The 17402-nt window shown below is 49.0% G+C and overlaps 9 protein-coding genes across 9 annotated transcripts, besides 1 other annotated feature; 5 read left to right on the plus strand and 4 right to left on the minus strand.

Moving 5' to 3' along the window:
* Nucleotides 1–296: 296 nt before the first annotated feature.
* On the plus strand, nucleotides 297–1508 carry FPSE_09479 (uncharacterized protein; the record flags this gene model as incomplete). Its single annotated transcript, XM_009262596.1, has 3 exons — nucleotides 297–325; nucleotides 410–559; nucleotides 611–1508. The coding sequence occupies 3 exons, from the start codon at nucleotides 297–299 to the stop codon at nucleotides 1506–1508; spliced, it is 1077 nt and encodes a 358-aa protein (XP_009260871.1).
* Nucleotides 1509–1869: 361 nt separating this feature from the next.
* On the minus strand, nucleotides 1870–2844 carry FPSE_09478 (uncharacterized protein; the record flags this gene model as incomplete). Its single annotated transcript, XM_009262595.1, has 2 exons — nucleotides 1870–2137; nucleotides 2189–2844. 2 exons carry the CDS (start codon nucleotides 2842–2844, stop codon nucleotides 1870–1872), a joined length of 924 nt encoding a protein of 307 aa, XP_009260870.1.
* A 404-nt stretch (nucleotides 2845–3248) lies between these two features.
* Nucleotides 3249–3278: a microsatellite.
* Nucleotides 3279–3862: 584 nt separating this feature from the next.
* On the plus strand, nucleotides 3863–6077 carry FPSE_09477 (uncharacterized protein; the record flags this gene model as incomplete). The annotated part of the gene is made up of 5 exons (XM_009262594.1): nucleotides 3863–3899; nucleotides 3957–4590; nucleotides 4639–5214; nucleotides 5264–5535; nucleotides 5587–6077. 5 exons carry the CDS (start codon nucleotides 3863–3865, stop codon nucleotides 6075–6077), a joined length of 2010 nt encoding a protein of 669 aa, XP_009260869.1.
* A 202-nt stretch (nucleotides 6078–6279) lies between these two features.
* On the minus strand, nucleotides 6280–7113 carry FPSE_09476 (uncharacterized protein; the record flags this gene model as incomplete). The annotated part of the gene is made up of 1 exon (XM_009262593.1): nucleotides 6280–7113. One exon carries the CDS (start codon nucleotides 7111–7113, stop codon nucleotides 6280–6282), a length of 834 nt encoding a protein of 277 aa, XP_009260868.1.
* Nucleotides 7114–7757: 644 nt separating this feature from the next.
* Nucleotides 7758–8702, plus strand: FPSE_09475 (uncharacterized protein; the record flags this gene model as incomplete). Its single annotated transcript, XM_009262592.1, has 1 exon — nucleotides 7758–8702. One exon carries the CDS (start codon nucleotides 7758–7760, stop codon nucleotides 8700–8702), a length of 945 nt encoding a protein of 314 aa, XP_009260867.1.
* A 657-nt stretch (nucleotides 8703–9359) lies between these two features.
* Nucleotides 9360–10697, plus strand: FPSE_09474 (uncharacterized protein; the record flags this gene model as incomplete). Its single annotated transcript, XM_009262591.1, has 2 exons — nucleotides 9360–9472; nucleotides 9530–10697. The coding sequence occupies 2 exons, from the start codon at nucleotides 9360–9362 to the stop codon at nucleotides 10695–10697; spliced, it is 1281 nt and encodes a 426-aa protein (XP_009260866.1).
* An 898-nt stretch (nucleotides 10698–11595) lies between these two features.
* On the minus strand, nucleotides 11596–12110 carry FPSE_09473 (uncharacterized protein; the record flags this gene model as incomplete). The annotated part of the gene is made up of 2 exons (XM_009262590.1): nucleotides 11596–12009; nucleotides 12108–12110. The coding sequence occupies 2 exons, from the start codon at nucleotides 12108–12110 to the stop codon at nucleotides 11596–11598; spliced, it is 417 nt and encodes a 138-aa protein (XP_009260865.1).
* Nucleotides 12111–12698: 588 nt separating this feature from the next.
* Nucleotides 12699–14775, plus strand: FPSE_09472 (uncharacterized protein; the record flags this gene model as incomplete). Its single annotated transcript, XM_009262589.1, has 3 exons — nucleotides 12699–12906; nucleotides 12954–13208; nucleotides 13256–14775. 3 exons carry the CDS (start codon nucleotides 12699–12701, stop codon nucleotides 14773–14775), a joined length of 1983 nt encoding a protein of 660 aa, XP_009260864.1.
* A 317-nt stretch (nucleotides 14776–15092) lies between these two features.
* On the minus strand, nucleotides 15093–16050 carry FPSE_09471 (uncharacterized protein; the record flags this gene model as incomplete). The annotated part of the gene is made up of 5 exons (XM_009262588.1): nucleotides 15093–15488; nucleotides 15571–15729; nucleotides 15814–15860; nucleotides 15928–15961; nucleotides 16027–16050. The coding sequence occupies 5 exons, from the start codon at nucleotides 16048–16050 to the stop codon at nucleotides 15093–15095; spliced, it is 660 nt and encodes a 219-aa protein (XP_009260863.1).
* Between the last annotated feature and the right edge of the window lie 1352 nt (nucleotides 16051–17402).

The raw sequence follows: 17402 nt of genomic DNA on the forward strand, positions 1-17402 counted from the left end.
ATCTCTCTAATCATCCTGTAGCTCCAGTGGGGTTCATTACTTATTACTGTTAGCTCTCACCTAAAAGTGCCCCGCCCCCGCCGCTTACGGGAGTTTCGGCGCCCACTTCTCCCGCCCCGTCTCCATCTCAGCTCCTACTCTGCCTCACTTGATACTGGACATCTTTAACTATTACACCTACTGACAAACTCTCGTCTTGCTGGTTTCCTCCCTCTCTTCTACTCGAATACCTAATTTTCTCTCTCTATCTCCCAAATCACGTACGAGGGTTTCTTCGCCTCGAGACGTTTGCAGTCATGTTTGACCTTTTTCCTATGCTCTTATCGTAAGTTTAAGCTTTATCACGAGACGTCATTATCGCGACTCGGCATAATATATTCCATTCGCTGACTGACTGGCTGTCAAACAGTTCTGTCGCTTCGTTTCTGTTTCCCATATTCGCATCTTATAAAGCACTCAAGACAAGTGATCCTACCCAGTTGACGCCATGGTTGATGTACTGGGTAGTCCTCAGCTGTTGTCTCCTTGTTGAGTCTTGGGTCTGGTTCATTATTTCATGGTTCGTAAAACTCCTCCTGCATTGTCAATCCTTTAAAACTGACACCCTCAGGATCCCCTTTTATGGATACTTTCGCCTCATGTTCCTCCTCTACCTCATCCTCCCCCAGACACAAGGCGCCGCATTCCTGTATGATGAATACGTCCATCCTTACCTTGAAAAGAACGAGACGCAGATTGACGACTTCATCGCGAGCGCACATGAGCGCTTGACTGCTGCCGGAATATCTTACCTCAAGCTCGCCATCGAGCAGTTCCGAGTCAAGGTCCTCGGCCTCCCGCCCTCCGAACCCGAGACGCCCCCTCCCGAGACGAACCAGGGTTACACGCAGTCGCTTCTCTCGCGCTTCAACGTCCCAGCCGCGCGGTGGGGCAACAATAACAACAATGGCAGCACAGGTACCGACTTTTACAGTCTGCTTTCCAGCGCTGTAGCAGCTGCTACCAACGCGGGTGCTGCTCAATCAGCCGGCACCAGAACAGTGGGTGGAGAGCCCACCAACCCTGGTGCGTTGATCCCCCCGCATCTGCGCGAGTCGGGTGCGAGAATGGACTTTATTTCCACCCAGCGCGACCGTCTAAATGTTCTTCTTTCGGCACTCGATCGCGAGGCACAAGACCTTCGCTCCGACGCCCAGCGCGCTCAAGCAAACATGGGCCCTCAACGCGATCCCATGGCGTATGGAGGCTACGACAATACCAGAAACGATGACGAAGAACCTACCCAGCGGCCACCTAGTGGGCTGAGCGGGTGGAGCGGCATTAGCAAGAGCCGCAGCGAGACGGATTTTGAGAGGATTGATGCTGATGTTAGTTCGGATGAGGACCACAAGATGCGTCGGAGAAACATGGGAGCTGGTACAAGGAATACATCAGGTTCGTGGGTTCCCTGGAGCTGGGGTGGGGATGCCGCACAAGGAGGTGCAAGCGCATCTGGAAGAGAAAGATAGAAACTCCGTTCTGGAAAGTGGATTGCGCAGGAGTTTGGGTCTCATTAGACATGGTGTTTTCTTCTTGATGTGGACCTCTGGTGATATTCAAGGAGAAGTACCGCTCCATCCATGGATATGTATATCTATAGACGACAAGTTTGGTGTACATATCCCCATGCTTCTCAACCCAGATTCCCCGTCTGGTGCGTCGTGGCCCATTCATTTCGTCGAGTCATTCCAGTATTGCTCCATTCGCCCATGCCGTATTTATTTGGTACTTCGTCGGCCAACCATATCGTACATCATATTTAATATCGTCTCAAAGGACAAGAGTATAGGTACAAGGGGAGAGTTTTGATAAAGGTGCTTGCTTGCTTGCTTAGACAAGCTTGTAAGGGTACACTGCCTCAGCAAGACCCTTCTTGTACCAGAATGTCCTCTTCTTCTTGGTAGCCGCGTGCTCGACCCAGCGCTCCTCCATGTAGTTTTTCCTAAACCAGCGGATGAAGACAGGATCCCAGAGTTCGGAGGCGATACCGAGATCCTTGCAGCAACGCATCAGGGCGTTGGACTTGGCACCCTCGATAGCGGCGGGGACACCCTCGGGGCTGAAAAAGTTGTTTACACCTTGAGATTGAGAGACGATACTATTGTGTATTAGTTACTGCAGATTTTCTGTGCGGGAATGCTGGACGTACCGGCCGTTGACAATGAGGGCGTACTCTCGCGTGACAATGTTCTGTCCCACGACGACATCCCCGCGATGAACCATACCCCATCCCATAGGTCCAAAAGCCTCATTCAAGCGTCTTCGGTACTTGACTTCAGGCAGATAGACGATTCCATCAGGCTTAACCTCGACATCCTCCACATCAATAGGTCTAGAGAGAACCTCGTTCTGCTCAAGAGTGACAGGCTTGACACCGAGACCAAACCAGCTTGTCTCCCAATTAATATCGTGCGTGCTCTCGACATCCGTCTCGCTGGACTCGCTCAATGTGCTCTTGGACACGGAAACAGGCGTGTGGGGGTTCGCAAGCTTGCTACCGGATTTGGGAGGAAAGCTCGACGTCGTTGCTGCCCTGGTAGCAGTGGGGGTAGCTGGCTTTGCGGCGGTGGAAGCTCTCACGGGAGCTGGCTTTGTGGCAGTCGATGGTTTGGCAGCGGTGGCGCGTGCGTACTTTGGCTTTGCAGCGGCATCTTCCTGGTTCCCTTCTGTGATGTCCTCGGAAGGGTTTTGCTGGATGACATCTGCGTCGATGGAGTAGGATCGTAGAGCGGGGACGATTGAGCGGTTGGAGATGAGAGGGGCCTGTCTTTGGGCGGCGAAGAATGCTCGGCGGGAGGCGAACATTGTGAGGTTTGTGGTGTTGGGATGGGGGGTTGGAGTAGCTTGGTGGGAGCTTGGGATGAAGCTCTTGTGAATAATTATCTAGATAGATAGCAGCTAGCTAGGCTAGCTAATTTGATATGACGGGTGGATAGATTGTCCGGTTGGTGGGGACAGTGTGACGACAGCGAGTGAAGAGTCATGATGTATTTATTGACAGTGATGATGAGGAGAATGAGAGTCTATCAAAATACATGTTGATACAGTATTTATACAGAGTCTGATATAGAAATACAGTCCAATCCGTTGTTTCTTAGTTATCTTTGGTGGATGTGCGTTGATCGTTGTTGTGAACTTTCCAGCACTGTTTGAATGCCTCCATCTACGAATAATGTTAGAACAGCCACCGTAAAGAGATAATACATATTAAATGAAATAAAATAAAATAATAGAAAATACCATGTTGGATCAACTTACTTCTGCTGTGCATGCGCGCCAATCTTTCTTTTCAAAATAGCAATCCGTCATTTTGGCATTCTCATCTAAGTCAAGTCAGTCAACATAAGCAACTTTTATTCCCCAACAAAATAGAGACAAGACAAGACATAGTCCGGATAGGGATTTAACAGTGGCTATCCCCTAAACACATTCTCTCTTTTCTGTCTCTGTCCTGAGCCAACATTGAACTCACCTGCGCATCCGGTGCTGAAAATACGCTTGTCCCTACAATCGAGCGGTTAGCAAAGGCCTCGGCTTTCGGGGGAAAGAATCAAACTCACCACTCATCGGGCTCATCATCGTCTTCGGCATTTGCGCTCTGTTGCGCATTACTCTCTTCTTTACTCATTTTATTGTCGTGTTTGAAAAAAAGAAGGTGGTAATTGAGCTTGGTTGTCCTGCGTTGTTGAAGAAAGAAGTCAAGTATATTAAAAAGGTGGTTCGAAGGGCGGAGACTTTGGTTGAGGCAACTCTCACTCATCTTAGCAAAAGTCAAGTGACAACTTACAACAACAATACATCAGACGCCAACAAAACTCACATAATGGCCCCGGCCAAGCTTAATGTGCTTGTTTATACAGGTTCGACTTCTTGTTAAATACATTATCATCAGAATACCCCTCACTGACTCACTCAAGGCCTCGGTACAACTGTCGAGTCAGTCAAGCATTGTATCTGGTCCCTTCGTCGTCTTCTCGGTCCAAACTATGCTGTCATCCCTATCACCGAGACCATCATCCTCAAGGAACCCTGGCAGGCGACATGTGCTCTCCTCGTCTTTCCTGGTGGCGGCGATCTTGGCTACTGCCAGGCCCTGAATGGTGAGGGGAACCGTCGTATCGGCGACTACGTCCGTCGAGGCGGCTCCTACCTGGGATTCTGTGCAGGTGGTTACTACGGAACTCAGAGATGTGAATTTGAGGTAGGGAATAAGCCTATGGAAGTCATCGGGAGGAGAGAGCTGGCGTTCTTCCCGGGGACCTGTCGAGGTGGTGCTTTCAAAGGTTTCGAATACAAGAGCGAAAGGGGAGCTAGGGCGGTGCGGTTGAGTGTACCAAAGGATGCTTTTGAGCCAGAGGTGGCTTCTGAGATTACCTCCTACTACAACGGAGGTGGTGTCTTTGTTGACGCTGCTTCCGTCAAGGATAAGAAGGTTGAGGTGCTGGCGACCTATGATGAAGAAATAGATGTTGATGGTGGCGATGGCAAAGCAGCCGTTATTCTCTGCACTGTCGGTGATGGCAAAGCCTTGCTTACTGGACCTCATCCAGAGTATGATCTCCCCATCATACATCTTTGACAGACTCTAACATTCTCTAGGTTTGCTGCAGCCAACTTGAATCCCCAACCAAGTCTTCCCAACTACGACGAGCTAGTCAGTCAACTCGCCGCCGCCGACAAGGACAGAGCTGCCTTTCTCAAGGGCTGTCTAACAAAACTCGGTCTCGAAGTCAGCCCCCATGACAACGGAGTACCATCTCTATCCAGACTTCACCTCTCCTCCATTTCCGACACAGGTGTATCTGAGTTACTATCCGACTGGAGCGATATTATCACCAAAGAGGATGGCGAGGAATGGATCCGAGCAGAGACAGACAACTTCCACATCCAAAATGAAGACACGATCTGGAGTCTGGAAGGTCTCCAGCAATCTCTACCCGATACTAATGAAGCCAGTATCTCCGAGAATGGCAGTATTGACTATACCAAGATCATCAAGAAGATCGTCCCTCATGAAAAGGGACTTCCCCATCCTAAGCTTACACCGCACTTCAACCATGGTCTGTTCTTCTCGAGTTTGAAGCGCTATCGACAGATTGAGCCAACGGCCAAGACATGGGGTGATCTGCTCATGTATGGCGAAGTGGTGACTAGCACAAACACCATGCTGGAGAAGTACGTGAGCCCCTTAACTCATTCAAAACTCGACTCTAACGTATACCAGAAACCCAAAGCTCATGCCGAAACTTCCAAGCGGATTTACCGTCTCGGCTACAACCCAAGTCGCCGGTCGAGGTCGCGGTTCCAACGTCTGGATTGCCCCTCCAGGCATGCTGATCTTTTCAACCATCATCAACCACCCTGCCCATCTTGCTGTGACTCATCCTGTTGTGTTTATTCAGTACATAGCATCTATTGCCATTGTGGAGGCTGTCCAGTCCTATGATCGCGGCTACGATAAAATTCCCATCAAGATCAAGTGGCCCAACGATATTTGTAAGTCATACTACTAGGTACCACAGACTTTAGTGAAGTTGACATTTCTAGATGCACTTGATCCTACACGATCACAAGAGAAACCGCACTACTCCAAGGTCGGCGGTATGCTCTCACAGTGCCTCTACTTTGACGGAAACTACCAAATCATCCTGGGTATCGGTCTCAACACTCTAAACTCACGTCCCACAATGTCCATCTCCGATCTCGTCCCCGCGGGCGCTCCCGAACTTCATCTCGAAACCCTTCTCGCCCGTGTCCTCACGCGCATAGAAGCAATTTACGCTCAGTTTCTCCGCGAAGGCTTCTCAAGTGGTCTTGAGGCACGATACTACCGCCACTGGCTGCACACGAGACAAGAAGTCAGTCTTGAGGCGGAGGGCGGCGTGAAGGCGCGTGTGTTGGGAATTACACGCGATTGGGGAATGTTGAAGGTTGAAGAGATAGATTCTAGTGGGAGGACGATAGGGAAGACTTGGGCGCTACAGAGTGATGAGAATAGCTTTGATTTCTGGAAGGGGTTGGTTAGGAGGAAGACTTGAAGTCAATAGACCACATCTTGCAATTCACAGACGCATGTACCACAACGGCTTCTCTACACTGGGTGATCTATTAATTACTTATACAATCGCAATAGGGTCCAGATGGCATAATTACTAACAATCTGTATAATTCAGAAACTATGCTAACCATGCTCTATATATGCTCCCATACATAGCTACCAGCACCCTCTCTCCCACACAATCACAATCTTATATCATCCCACCCCTGAGGAACACAACCGGGGTTAGTCTCCGCAAGCGGACGGTTTCTAAAACGCCCACTTTCAACGTTGACGTTAATGTTGTTCTCGTTCCGATTCTCTCTCTCTCTAGGAGGTGCTTCAGACCTCCTCCGGTACACATAGACAAAGACAAAAATTACCATGGCGATCATTACGAGACAGGTGAATAGCGAGATTGTCAAGGAAATCCATTGAACGTTTGTAGGAGAGGTTTCCGGGGCACTCGTCGCGGTTGAGGATGGCCAGGTTGTTGAACTTGAAGTGGATGATGTGCTACTCGTTGTGCTGCTTGCTGTGATGCTTTCTGTGCTGCTTTCTGTGCTGCTTGTCGTGCTGATAAAGGTAGTCTCAGTGGCCGTGGGAATTTGGATCGACTCGGTATACGTTTTGCTCCACCATGGAACAGTGACACTACTGTGTGTCGTAGACTCACTCGTGGTCGTGGGATTCTCCGTCAAAGTGCTCGCCCACGTTATATCTATCGTGTAAGTAGAACTCTCAGTCACCCAGCTCCAACCTGATCGGGAACTTCCAGAGGGCGGAGGTGCTTGTTCGGTCACGGTGGTGGTTGGAATCTCGCCGATAATCGTCAGTTGATTCCGTGAAGCTGTGACTGGCTTGCCCGACTCTGTATATACGGTTGCCCAGCCTGGTACAGTGTCAATTGGGGTCCATCCTGGAGGAACGGAACTGAAGAGATTGCCAGTCGCATCGACGAATGAACGAGCCTTTTTCTTGTGTTGGGGTGACGATGTCGGCGAGCCATCGAGTGATGAACCTTGTTGGATCTCCATGCCAGATGTTGAGAGTAGAATACTTTATGTTTTACCTTGTATATTGGAACCCGGTGTGCTTTTTTATGTTGCTTGGAGCCGTGTACTGTTCGATGGTAGTGTGCGAGGAGCCGTGCCTAGGTTGGTAGTTAGAGAACTGGTGAAAGTTGAGAATTTATATCATTTGTATAAGACAAATACAATACAGTAGCACCGATTCTCTGGGCTATTTAGACATGTATGATTGCTTCGAGTAGTGGTGGGACATTGATTAATGGTCCAGTATCTGAGTGACTGCAAACCGACACTTTAGATGATCACGGTTAAGTCAAGATGCGATTCGGCGCTATTTTTCCAAACAACAAAGACTGTATCTGATTCGTAGCGCATCAGGGATCACATGGTACCTTATATGGAGTAGTACAAGCTGTTGTTGTTGAGTTGGCCAAATTGTTCACCGTTAGATATACCCAGGTGCTGGTAGCCAAATAAGTGTCTAGAAAGAACGACAGCGCATCCACGGTTACTTTCTACAGAGATCCTTGAATCAGTCTATCTCTAGCTTGGTTGATTTCTACTTAAATTCTACATTGCTCTTCTTTGGAAGAGCAGTATTAGATACATACTCCAATACACTACTCAAAAGTCCAACATAACAACGTATGATGCCCTTACGCTTTCCAGACATTGACTTAGACAAGGAGCAGAATCGTTTGGCCAAGGAGAGGAACGACCTTCCAAACGTTGACAAAGACAAGGATAATAACACATTTACATCAACTGGGTTGTCCTCTGGATTTACTGTCATTGGAGTCACTACCATTGATACCACCGTGGGTTGGGATACAGCTGGCAGCAAGACCCAATCCACGAGTGAGACTCAATCCAATAGCGAGATCCAATCTACAAGTGAGACTCTATCCACGAGCGAAATCGAATCCACGAGCAAGATGTCGACATCCGATGAGCCCCTAACGGTTACAATGACAGTCCCTATCAACCACAACCTACCAGCCGAAGGGCCCAAGACCGTCATGTCTACTATCACATATACAATGACCGTCGACCATAGCGTTGAGTTGGAACCGAGCACCGTCTGGATAACCAGTATCAGTCCACCTACAGACATACCTCCTCCTACCACATCCGACACTACACCATCCCCCAGTTCTCCCCTGAGTACCATCGAGCTGATTGGCGTCATAATCGGTACCATATGCCTACTTTTCATGATATGCTGCCTCCCAGTGATTTACTTTATGCGACGTCGACGTTCTTCTGCGCCGTCGGGTAGCCGAAATAACATCAATGTCACAGTCGGCAACGGCGAGTGTTCTCGATGGTCGCACTCAGAGGAGTCACGACCAACTCCGATGCCAGCGTCTTTGCATTCGCAGGAAGACGCGGTAAAGACAGAAGTCGTGAAGAGACCTGTTCGTGTTCTAAGTCCACCGCCTCGTTACGATGACTACTGGAAGGGAGAGAACGACGGGTATGAGATGGGAGTCAGGGAGACTGCAGGTGAAGCTTCGGGGTCAAACTATGCTCAGGAGCAGCACTACTATGATCCGAAGGGAAAGGGAAAGGCGCGTGACGATACCTGGATTTGAGTTTCGTTGTGTTTGTTGCATGGGCAACAGCCCTATGTGACGGTGTTTGACTTTGGATCATGGTTTCTGGTATTTTAGAACTTGAAGCTTTAAGGTTGAATATTCTATTAATTCTAGAAAATTCTCTATAAAAAAAAAATCTTCTGTGCATAGAAATATGGCATTTGACTTTCAAAATCATTACCGTTTTTATCACAAACCTTGACTTACACGTTGACTCATACTTACCAAGACAACCAAATCACAACATCTGCACAGAGAGAGCATGACTTGTGTAAACCACTACTAGCAGTGAAAATAAATAGGTTCTTTACAGCTACACCTTGTAACCCTCTAAATAAGACTTTGTTTGAGCACAGAATCTCTGCCCCAGGTATAGGTCGTGTGACGTGACAAACACTCCCACGATACAGCAAACAACTGACGCAAAAACTCAACGAACATGCATTCACTTAAACCTCGTTCGTGAGTGTATTTAAAAAAGCTTGTTTGACAAAGTTCAAGTCCCAGGCAAACAATAAAATGGCTCCCTTCTCTTCGTCCTCCGGAAATCTGCTTCTACTCTTCAACCCAAACATTTCCAGACATCTCATCTCACCAATCTATTTCCAACTCATCTTCCTCTAGCTTGCTTCACAAAATAACATCTTTAAAATCATGCTTGGAAGACGTTTGTTTCTTGTCGCTATGGCGGCATTGTCTAGTGCCTCCTACATTGTTAGACCTAGACCTGACCCCGATACCTACCGCTACCTGCATAATGAGGAAGGGTAAGTCTTTCTTAATATCACTTGTGAAATAGTATACTAACATATTTTGTCCGATAGTCCCTTACCCAAACCTGAACTGGACGACTCCAGAATTGTCAGAGCCCTCACAGTTCCGTATGTTCCAGTCCAGGATCCTACACCTGTCATAGTACCTGATCCTACATGGAACAAGGAGTATACATTTTCATGGTATAGACCTCGTCAAACTGCTGCTCCTGAATGGTCTACACGCCTTCGTCAACCCGCGGCTTCTACCACGATGACGGACGAGCCTGCCTTGCCTCTCAAGATGACCGAAGAAAGTGTGAGTATCCCAACTACAGTCATCATTACCAAGCCTACTGGCCCTCCTATTTGGCGGACTCTACCAAACCCTGATGAAAGTGTTCCCGTACCTTGGACTACTACATCTACAACCCTTTCAGAGCCAACTCTGACCTCGTTGACTGTTCCAGAGTCGACGGCAGTTATAGAGCCAACTGCAAGCCTTGATCCGACTGCAACTCTGGAGCCAACTGAAACTTTGGTACCAAAGGGAGAGTCTAGGGACGCGTCAGGGCCTATCATCGCTGGCATCATAGGAGGAATCGTTTTCGTGGGTATACTCATACTCTTGGCCTGGTTACTCTACAGACGTTGTAAGAGAAACCAAGCCAACAAAAGGCCAACTATCGCCCATCCTTTCAGGAGAAACCTACCTCCGGTCCCTGCACCTCCAACTCCTGCGCCTCAAGCGATGCACCGTCAAAGCCGGTCATATTTCCTTCCCGATACCCCCTCAGACCGTCAGTCGTCGTTCACTAGGGAATGGACAGGCGCCTTGCGAGCTTGGATGAGGGTACCTGGACGCAGTCGCCAAGGCGACAGCACGAGTGTGGTTAGTCGACCGGCGAATGTGTACACTGGTCGACCTGTTGGTATTCCACCCCCTGCGATGACTGCAAGCACTCGGCCTGGTGGGAACCCAGACTTTCCACCGATGACAACACTCAGGCCTCAACATATCAGCGACTGGTCTCCTGCGTCGCCAGTTGCTCGTAGACCTGTTCCTTCGGTGGGAACCACTCCTCGGCCTGCTGCAAGTTCATACCTTGCGCCAAGCCCATATACGACCCAGTCTGGTAGAAATTGGCGCCCCTCTCAGTATAGTGAGAGTGTATACAGCCAGCCGGGTCCGGGAGTGAGGCCAGATAGTGGACGTCCGCTTGGTGGTAATTGGCTTTGAGTTGTCTTTTTTGTCGAGTTGGAGTTTAGGAGTAGTATACCCATGTTGTCATTTGGTTCGATATATTTCCAAGTTTGTCGCTACTTGGAAAGGTTTTAGTAGAGTTTGTCTTTTCGCTTTTAGTCAGTTGTAGAGTATATCGACTGAAGAGAACTCGTCTTATCCTCTTTTATGCCATGCAAAAAGCCGTAATTTGCTACCCTTGCCATGTACATTACCCAGTATCCATTATCAGTTAAAGCCTAGATACCTATATATACATAGGTATAGATAAATCTCATATTTATGCCTTGTGCCTGGGACTGTCCATTTAAGAACCTCCAACCTTGGCGTCTTTGCAGTGATTGCGGTAATAAACTCTTGTCGTTCCAGGACAATAATCGCCCTATCTTGAGAGCTAGAGCCCAGGACAATGCCAATTTTTCGCATCTGGCCAGCTTGTGACTATCAAAATCAAAGGTATAGAAGTAAAAAGTAGCCAGGTCGGATCGTTTCGTTTAAGCCGTTTTGCGGCCTTTCAGGCGAAGGATGCGCAATGGCCCGAGTTTCCCATTCACAACAAATGTAACCCCAAGTGCTCCGTTCAATATCGTACAGTTGTATTAAACACAAGATAACATAGGTCGTCTTTTTTTCTTCGTCTAAGAACCAACCTCGGGCGGCTCATCACGCCACCGATAACCCAATAAACGCCGTGCCATGCCGCAGTCGAGTGAAGATGTACATGTATATAGGAGAAACACCCTCCTTCTCCGAAAACCCCCTCAGAACTCCCGTTACGAGGCCCCTTTTTGAGTCTTTGTCGTACTCCAAGGCCAAATCGTACAAGTGTGGTGTGCCGCTTTTTTTTCCACCACCTCCAATCGTTCACTACCCAAGCAAATAAGGGAATGTCAGACTAGTCCTTGTAAACCTTGGGCTTGAAGCCTTCTTTGATCTCTGCCTCTGCCTCCATTTTCTCCCGTAAAGGTCCAATCTCTCGCTCGAATCGTTCCTTTGCTCTCACAATCTTGCTCTGGAGGTAGAAACTGCCACCCTTTTGGGGATCGTTGGAGTCGAATAGGCGCTTGTAGCGGCTCAGCACTTCCTCGACGTTGGCCTGTCCGCCGGCAGGGGGCTTGACGTTGAGGATCTTGCATGCCTCGTCGAGGGTCATGCCTGAGGAGAGAGAAGCACCGCCCGTGGTGTTGCCGGCCTTGACCTGGGCGCGCTGGTAGGCGGAAGCAGCCTGAGCTTGCTTGTAAGCGGCGACGAAGGATCTACCGAGGATTCGGGAGCCTGTCAAGAAGGCTGTGACGACGAATTTGTGCGCCTGGGTGACCAAAAGTGTTAGCGGGCTAATTTGTCGAAGGCGGCGAATCGAGACATAAAAGTCATGGCGGGACTCGAGTGTGTCAGTGCATAGCGTACCATTGTGAGAAGATTATGGTGATGAGAAGAGAAATCGAGTGTCGGAGGGATCAAGGGTGGAGTTATCGCTAGGAAGCGACGTTGAAATAGCGTAAGTGGCCCTCGTTCGCAACGAGGAGGAGGATCGGATCTTGATGGCGCTCGAGACTTTTTCCCCAGCAAAGCAAAGTTGGGTTTGGCTGATGCGGATCATTCCGAGGTCGGAATTTTGCACCCGCCGAACCACCGGCAGCCAAAGACCTGCCGAGTATTAGCCGCCAGTCAAGGTGAGAGAGGGGCTTCACCGCGATTCACCGAGCTTCACCGAAATATGCCCCGCGATGGAGCTTGCAGGAATGCAACAGTGCTGACCAAATAAAGATCAGTAAACGAGACAACTCAAGCGGTGGAGGAAGAAAATAGTCCGTGATTTTCTTCAAACTTCAAGTAATCATTGCAATCTTTTTCTCTTACAGTAACAAGTCTGAATCATCACAATCGTTCCTTCTTTGTAAGCAAACAACAGTCCTACTTGTCTTATAGGGTAGGATAACTGACACAACAAGTAGAAGCATCAACATCACCACATATCTACTGTCTGAGAAACATATCATGGCATCAACCCCTCAAGACGTAGCTGTCTTGTTGCAGCAAGAAGGTAGCGGAGTTTCACCGGATGCATATGATGCAGCCAATGAATCTCAGGATGCCATCTCACGAAGGACAAAACTACTCTCTCCAGTGCTGGAAGCTCTCAAATCACAGGATGCTTCCACGTTAGAGACCACAGCCAAAGCACTTGGTGATGGAAGTAGAGACGGTAAGTTGCACTGGTAATTAATCTGAATCTTGCTAATCTAGATTCAGTTGCTTGGAGATTACCATATGGACAATCAGGCATTCTCGAATTCTTCCTCGACATCCTGGCTTCTGAGGAACAGCAAAGTCACGGTGTCAAAGTACAAGCTTTGCGCGTTACTGGAAACTCTTGTGCTGATACGGAAGCCAACCGAGCTCGCGTTGTCGAGGGAAAGTACATTGTTTCTTTCATTAAGCATTTGCGGGACAACAGTCTTGTTCCATACTTGATTCCCGTTCTTTACAATGTCCTTGTGGACTACGGTAGGTCCATTTCTCACCACACGCCAAATCAAAGCTGACATCCATAGAACCTGCCCAAATTCTCGCATCGCAGTCAAGACTTAGCAGCCATCTCATCGCTCTACTCCAGTCTCCTAACCTTTTCGAGTATAGCCCTCTGGTGACATACTTCTGCAAGATCCTGGCTCTGCTCATCACCCACGATGGTGAGGCGCTTGTCGCAGACCCTGACACAGTCTCTGTTCTCCTCAAGCTCGCAACCAGCTCGGATCACAGCTCTGATATTGAGGACTTTCTCGCTCTTGTGTCCACCTCAGCCAGCTATCTTGCAAATGAATCCTTCCAAGAACGACTTCTCAAGTCAAAGCAGTTGGATGTGTTTGTCAAGGCCTTTTACATTGCGCACACTCAGTTCGATGCGGAGCTTGATGACGAGGACACAGCCAAGGAGCTAGGTCAACTTTGCACTTCGTTGCTCACGACACTGGCGGATCTGACTGGCAGCGATTATTTCCCTGCCCTCTACCCCCTCGAGAGTTCTGTGCCCCAATCTCTTCTCAAGTGGTTGAGAGAGCCTCATGCCATTCTGCAGTCAGCAGCTTGTCTAGCCCTTGGCAATCTCTCACGTTCGGACTGGGCTTCTTCTTCTTTCGTGCAGCAGTATCGAGCTCATGTTCCTCTTGAGGCTTTCCTCTCCAACACTGAAGTCACCGATGCCCAACTTCTCCATTCAGCACTCTCGTTTCTCAAGAACCTCGCAATCCCGGTACAGAACAAATCATTGCTGGGTGAGCTGCTAGAGCCTGACAGTGTACCACGGATATTGAATATCGACACTCTTCCCCAAGTCCAGTTCTCGGCTGTGTCCCTGCTCCGCCTACTTCTTGTCAACTCCCCCGACAACGTCCTTCGGATTACAACCCCCAGGACCGTTGAGGCTGAGGGTTCGCCCAAGAAGCACACAACTGTTCACGACATTATCGCTCTGTTTGGTCGCACGGATACAGAGCCGACTAAACTCGAGGCCGCCCGCAGTGTTGCTACTGTGTGCCGTTTGCTCCACACCATGCCTCTAGACGGAGTCCTCTCAGGCTGGAACTCTGGGAACGAAGAGACACAGTCGAGAAATATGTTCTATGCCGAACATGATCTTTCCCAAATACTTTCTTTCCTCATCACACAGGAAAAGTGGCCTATTCTTCGGTCCGAAGCATGGTTTGTCTTTGCCCTTCTATCGCGATCCCAGGATGGCGCACAGGTTGTTGCAAAGGTACTCGCTGTGGATGGAGCCATGGATGCTCTAAATTTTGCAATCACTGGCAAGACTGCATCAGACGATCAAACACCTCAAATCGAGAGTGGCATGCCTGAGGTTCCTCCCGCTATTCCTGAGGAACTTGCTCTGAAACCTCAGCAGGTTGACCCAAAGCAGCAGGCCAACATGGCCAAGGTGGATAGAGAGAATTGTCTGGTATTGTGTACCGAGATTGTCAAGAACGGACAAACCCTCGAGTCAGCTCAAGTGAGCCGACTGCAAAACTTAATCAGACAAGGAACGGAATTGTTGGGGAAGAAGGCAGACGAGTAGCAAAGTCGTAGGCATATAGATAGATCACACAAAATGAGAACATAGACAGTCACATCACGTGGAGCATGTACCGAATTGAAATCATAACAAGTAACTTTTAACAAGCAGAGACACCATATGCACGTAATGCATCCATTGACCGAGGTAGGTATGACAGAACAAAGCCGGTGATCATGCAGTAAATTTCTTGAGCTGGACCTAGAGTATCCTTCCTCCAACCCAGGCCAAGCCTTTCATCAGAGCCTCGAACCGACGTTGCCCATGCCTCAATGACATAAAGAGCAAAACCCTCAAACACCAGTTCCCTTTTTGCAAGTTTATTTCTTGGCCGTCTCGGCCTCGGCAGCATCTCGGACACGCTTCTGGCGGGCACCCTCGTATCGGGCGTTGGCACGAGCGACACGGAGAGTTCGGTAAGCGCCAGCCTCGATGTTGGAGGGCATGTCGCTCTTGGAGATCTCCTTGACGGCGAGATCGGTGGCGGCGATAGGGAAGGCAGCGGCGATTTGAGCGGCCTTCTCGACCTTGGAAACGTCGGTCTTGGTGTCACCCTTCTTGGGGGCGTTAGATCGGCGGGGAAGGAGGATCAAGCGCTCCTGGTAAGCCTTGAGACGGGCGACGTTGGCGGCAAGGGACTCCTCGCTGAGGTTCTGGCGGCGGAAGTCGACGGCAATGCCGATGGTGGGAGCGAAAGCCTTGGGGATACCGGCCTCCTGCAGAAAGAGTCAGATCTGGATAATTGCGGATTTTCATTGCGAGTCGTTTTTTAGTTCTCGACTCGGATATTTTTCATACCTTGAGCTCAGCCAGGGTGAAACCACGGCCGGAGCGGACACGACGGTTGTACTTGATGGTAGGGCATCGGACAACGGGTCGGAGCTTGTCGACAGGTCGGGGAGCAAGAGCGGCAGCCTTGGCCTGACGAGCAGTGCGTCTCCTCGACTTCTTACCGGGCTATTCCAACAGTTAATATTTGTGCGCCTTGAAGAGTTTCTGGAAAATCGAAATATCGTTTTTCTCGTCGGAGTATCGTCATACCTGGTCGAAGTGGGTTCGAACCCGGCGTTGCCAATCCTTGCGGAAATCTATTCGAGGAGTCAGTTCCTCGTGTTCTCTGGTATGATATCGTTCATCGGGTTGGGTGTTGCTCACGGTTGTTGACGAGCTTCTGGTTGTACCGGATCGTCTGTAGAATTGCAGGTCAGCGAATGCTGGCAAACATGATGGCGACAATCATCTCATCGCCATCACAATGGGCGCGTATATCCATACCATTTTGTCTGCTTACCGTGCTCCGATTGTCGATGTCGGGTCGTGAGGCGTGGAAATTTCGGAGGGTTGAGGCTTGTCAAATTCCTAGAAGGGTTTTCGTGCCCTACCTTCTGCATTGGTGGGGGGTGGTTAGCGAGTCTAGCGGGAAGGAGCGCATCACGTGCAGAAGTGGGCTTTCCTTCCAATTTTGCAGAATCTCGAGCGGGAAAACGTTGTAGCGGGGGCCGTTTGGTCGGACTGGAAGGTCTAGAACTGTGGAGTCGTTATGAGTCTGGCCGTCCAGTCAGTGTCCAGATGTCACTATTGGCAGGTGAGTCTACATGAGATGGATGCGACTGTCTTAGATAATTGACACCATCTCTTGCAATGCATTGACTCAAGATAAAAGAAGAGGAAGAAGATAGTCTGTATTCCCAGAGACTGATAGCTGAAGCATTCTCACACGATGGCTCAGACCTCATCTAACAAGTACGCGATTCAGAGCAGAGACAGATGTCGCTCTCTACCCACAGAAAGCCTCCAGTCAATAGTTGTTCTTGCCAATGCAAGTATAATGAACCGACAAGATGCAGCCGGGCGGCAGAGTTCTAAATTGCGTGCACAAATATTAAGAGTCGCAGTCAAGAGTCAGTGTTCGCCCTGAGTCAAGCAATAGGAGCATGAGTGTAAGTTGCACCACGATGGCTATTCTCAATCATGAGAGTATTGCCGGAAATGATATCAAGCTCTTCAAAATACAATAAAAAGTGATTTTCTTTTTTACAGAGAAATTCACGCGTAATACGACCAACATGGACAGATGGAACACTCGCTCCTGGGACAAGCCAAGCATATGAGGTGCAGCTATGTTAACTCGAATTCGAGACAGAGTCGTGGAGAATACTGATGATATGAAGATTGAATCAAGCCAATGATGGGATTATGATTATGCGTAAACTAATTCACTATGCATTGAAGCTCAGCACGTCACTAATTCAATGAATAACTCTTTCAAATAATAATATCCTACGCGACTGGCGAGAACATTCATCAAAGGTGGTTGTCACACAAGCATGTCTGCATGTCTGTCTCCAATCACTGTCGGCGCTGGTCGCAACGCTAGTAAAATTTCTCCTCTTTATCACAAACACTCTTCAAAAGCTTGTTTCGTTTGAGGACAAACATTGCAGATAATCACAATTTTATGGAAAGAGCCTCCAGTTATTCACTTGCAAGTGCACGCACAATTCTAGGCAATCAACCTTTGGTGGTCCCTGCCAAAGGCAGCAATTTCCCAGCCCCCTGTGCGCCTCAAGTTCAAGGCATCAAGGAGGGCCCCAAATTCCTATAAAGCCCCGCCTTCGTCGCCCGCTTTT

The sequence above is a fragment of the Fusarium pseudograminearum genome, chromosome 2 (assembly GCF_000303195.2).
Source record: "Fusarium pseudograminearum CS3096 chromosome 2, whole genome shotgun sequence".
Lineage (NCBI taxonomy): Eukaryota > Fungi > Ascomycota > Sordariomycetes > Hypocreales > Nectriaceae > Fusarium > Fusarium pseudograminearum.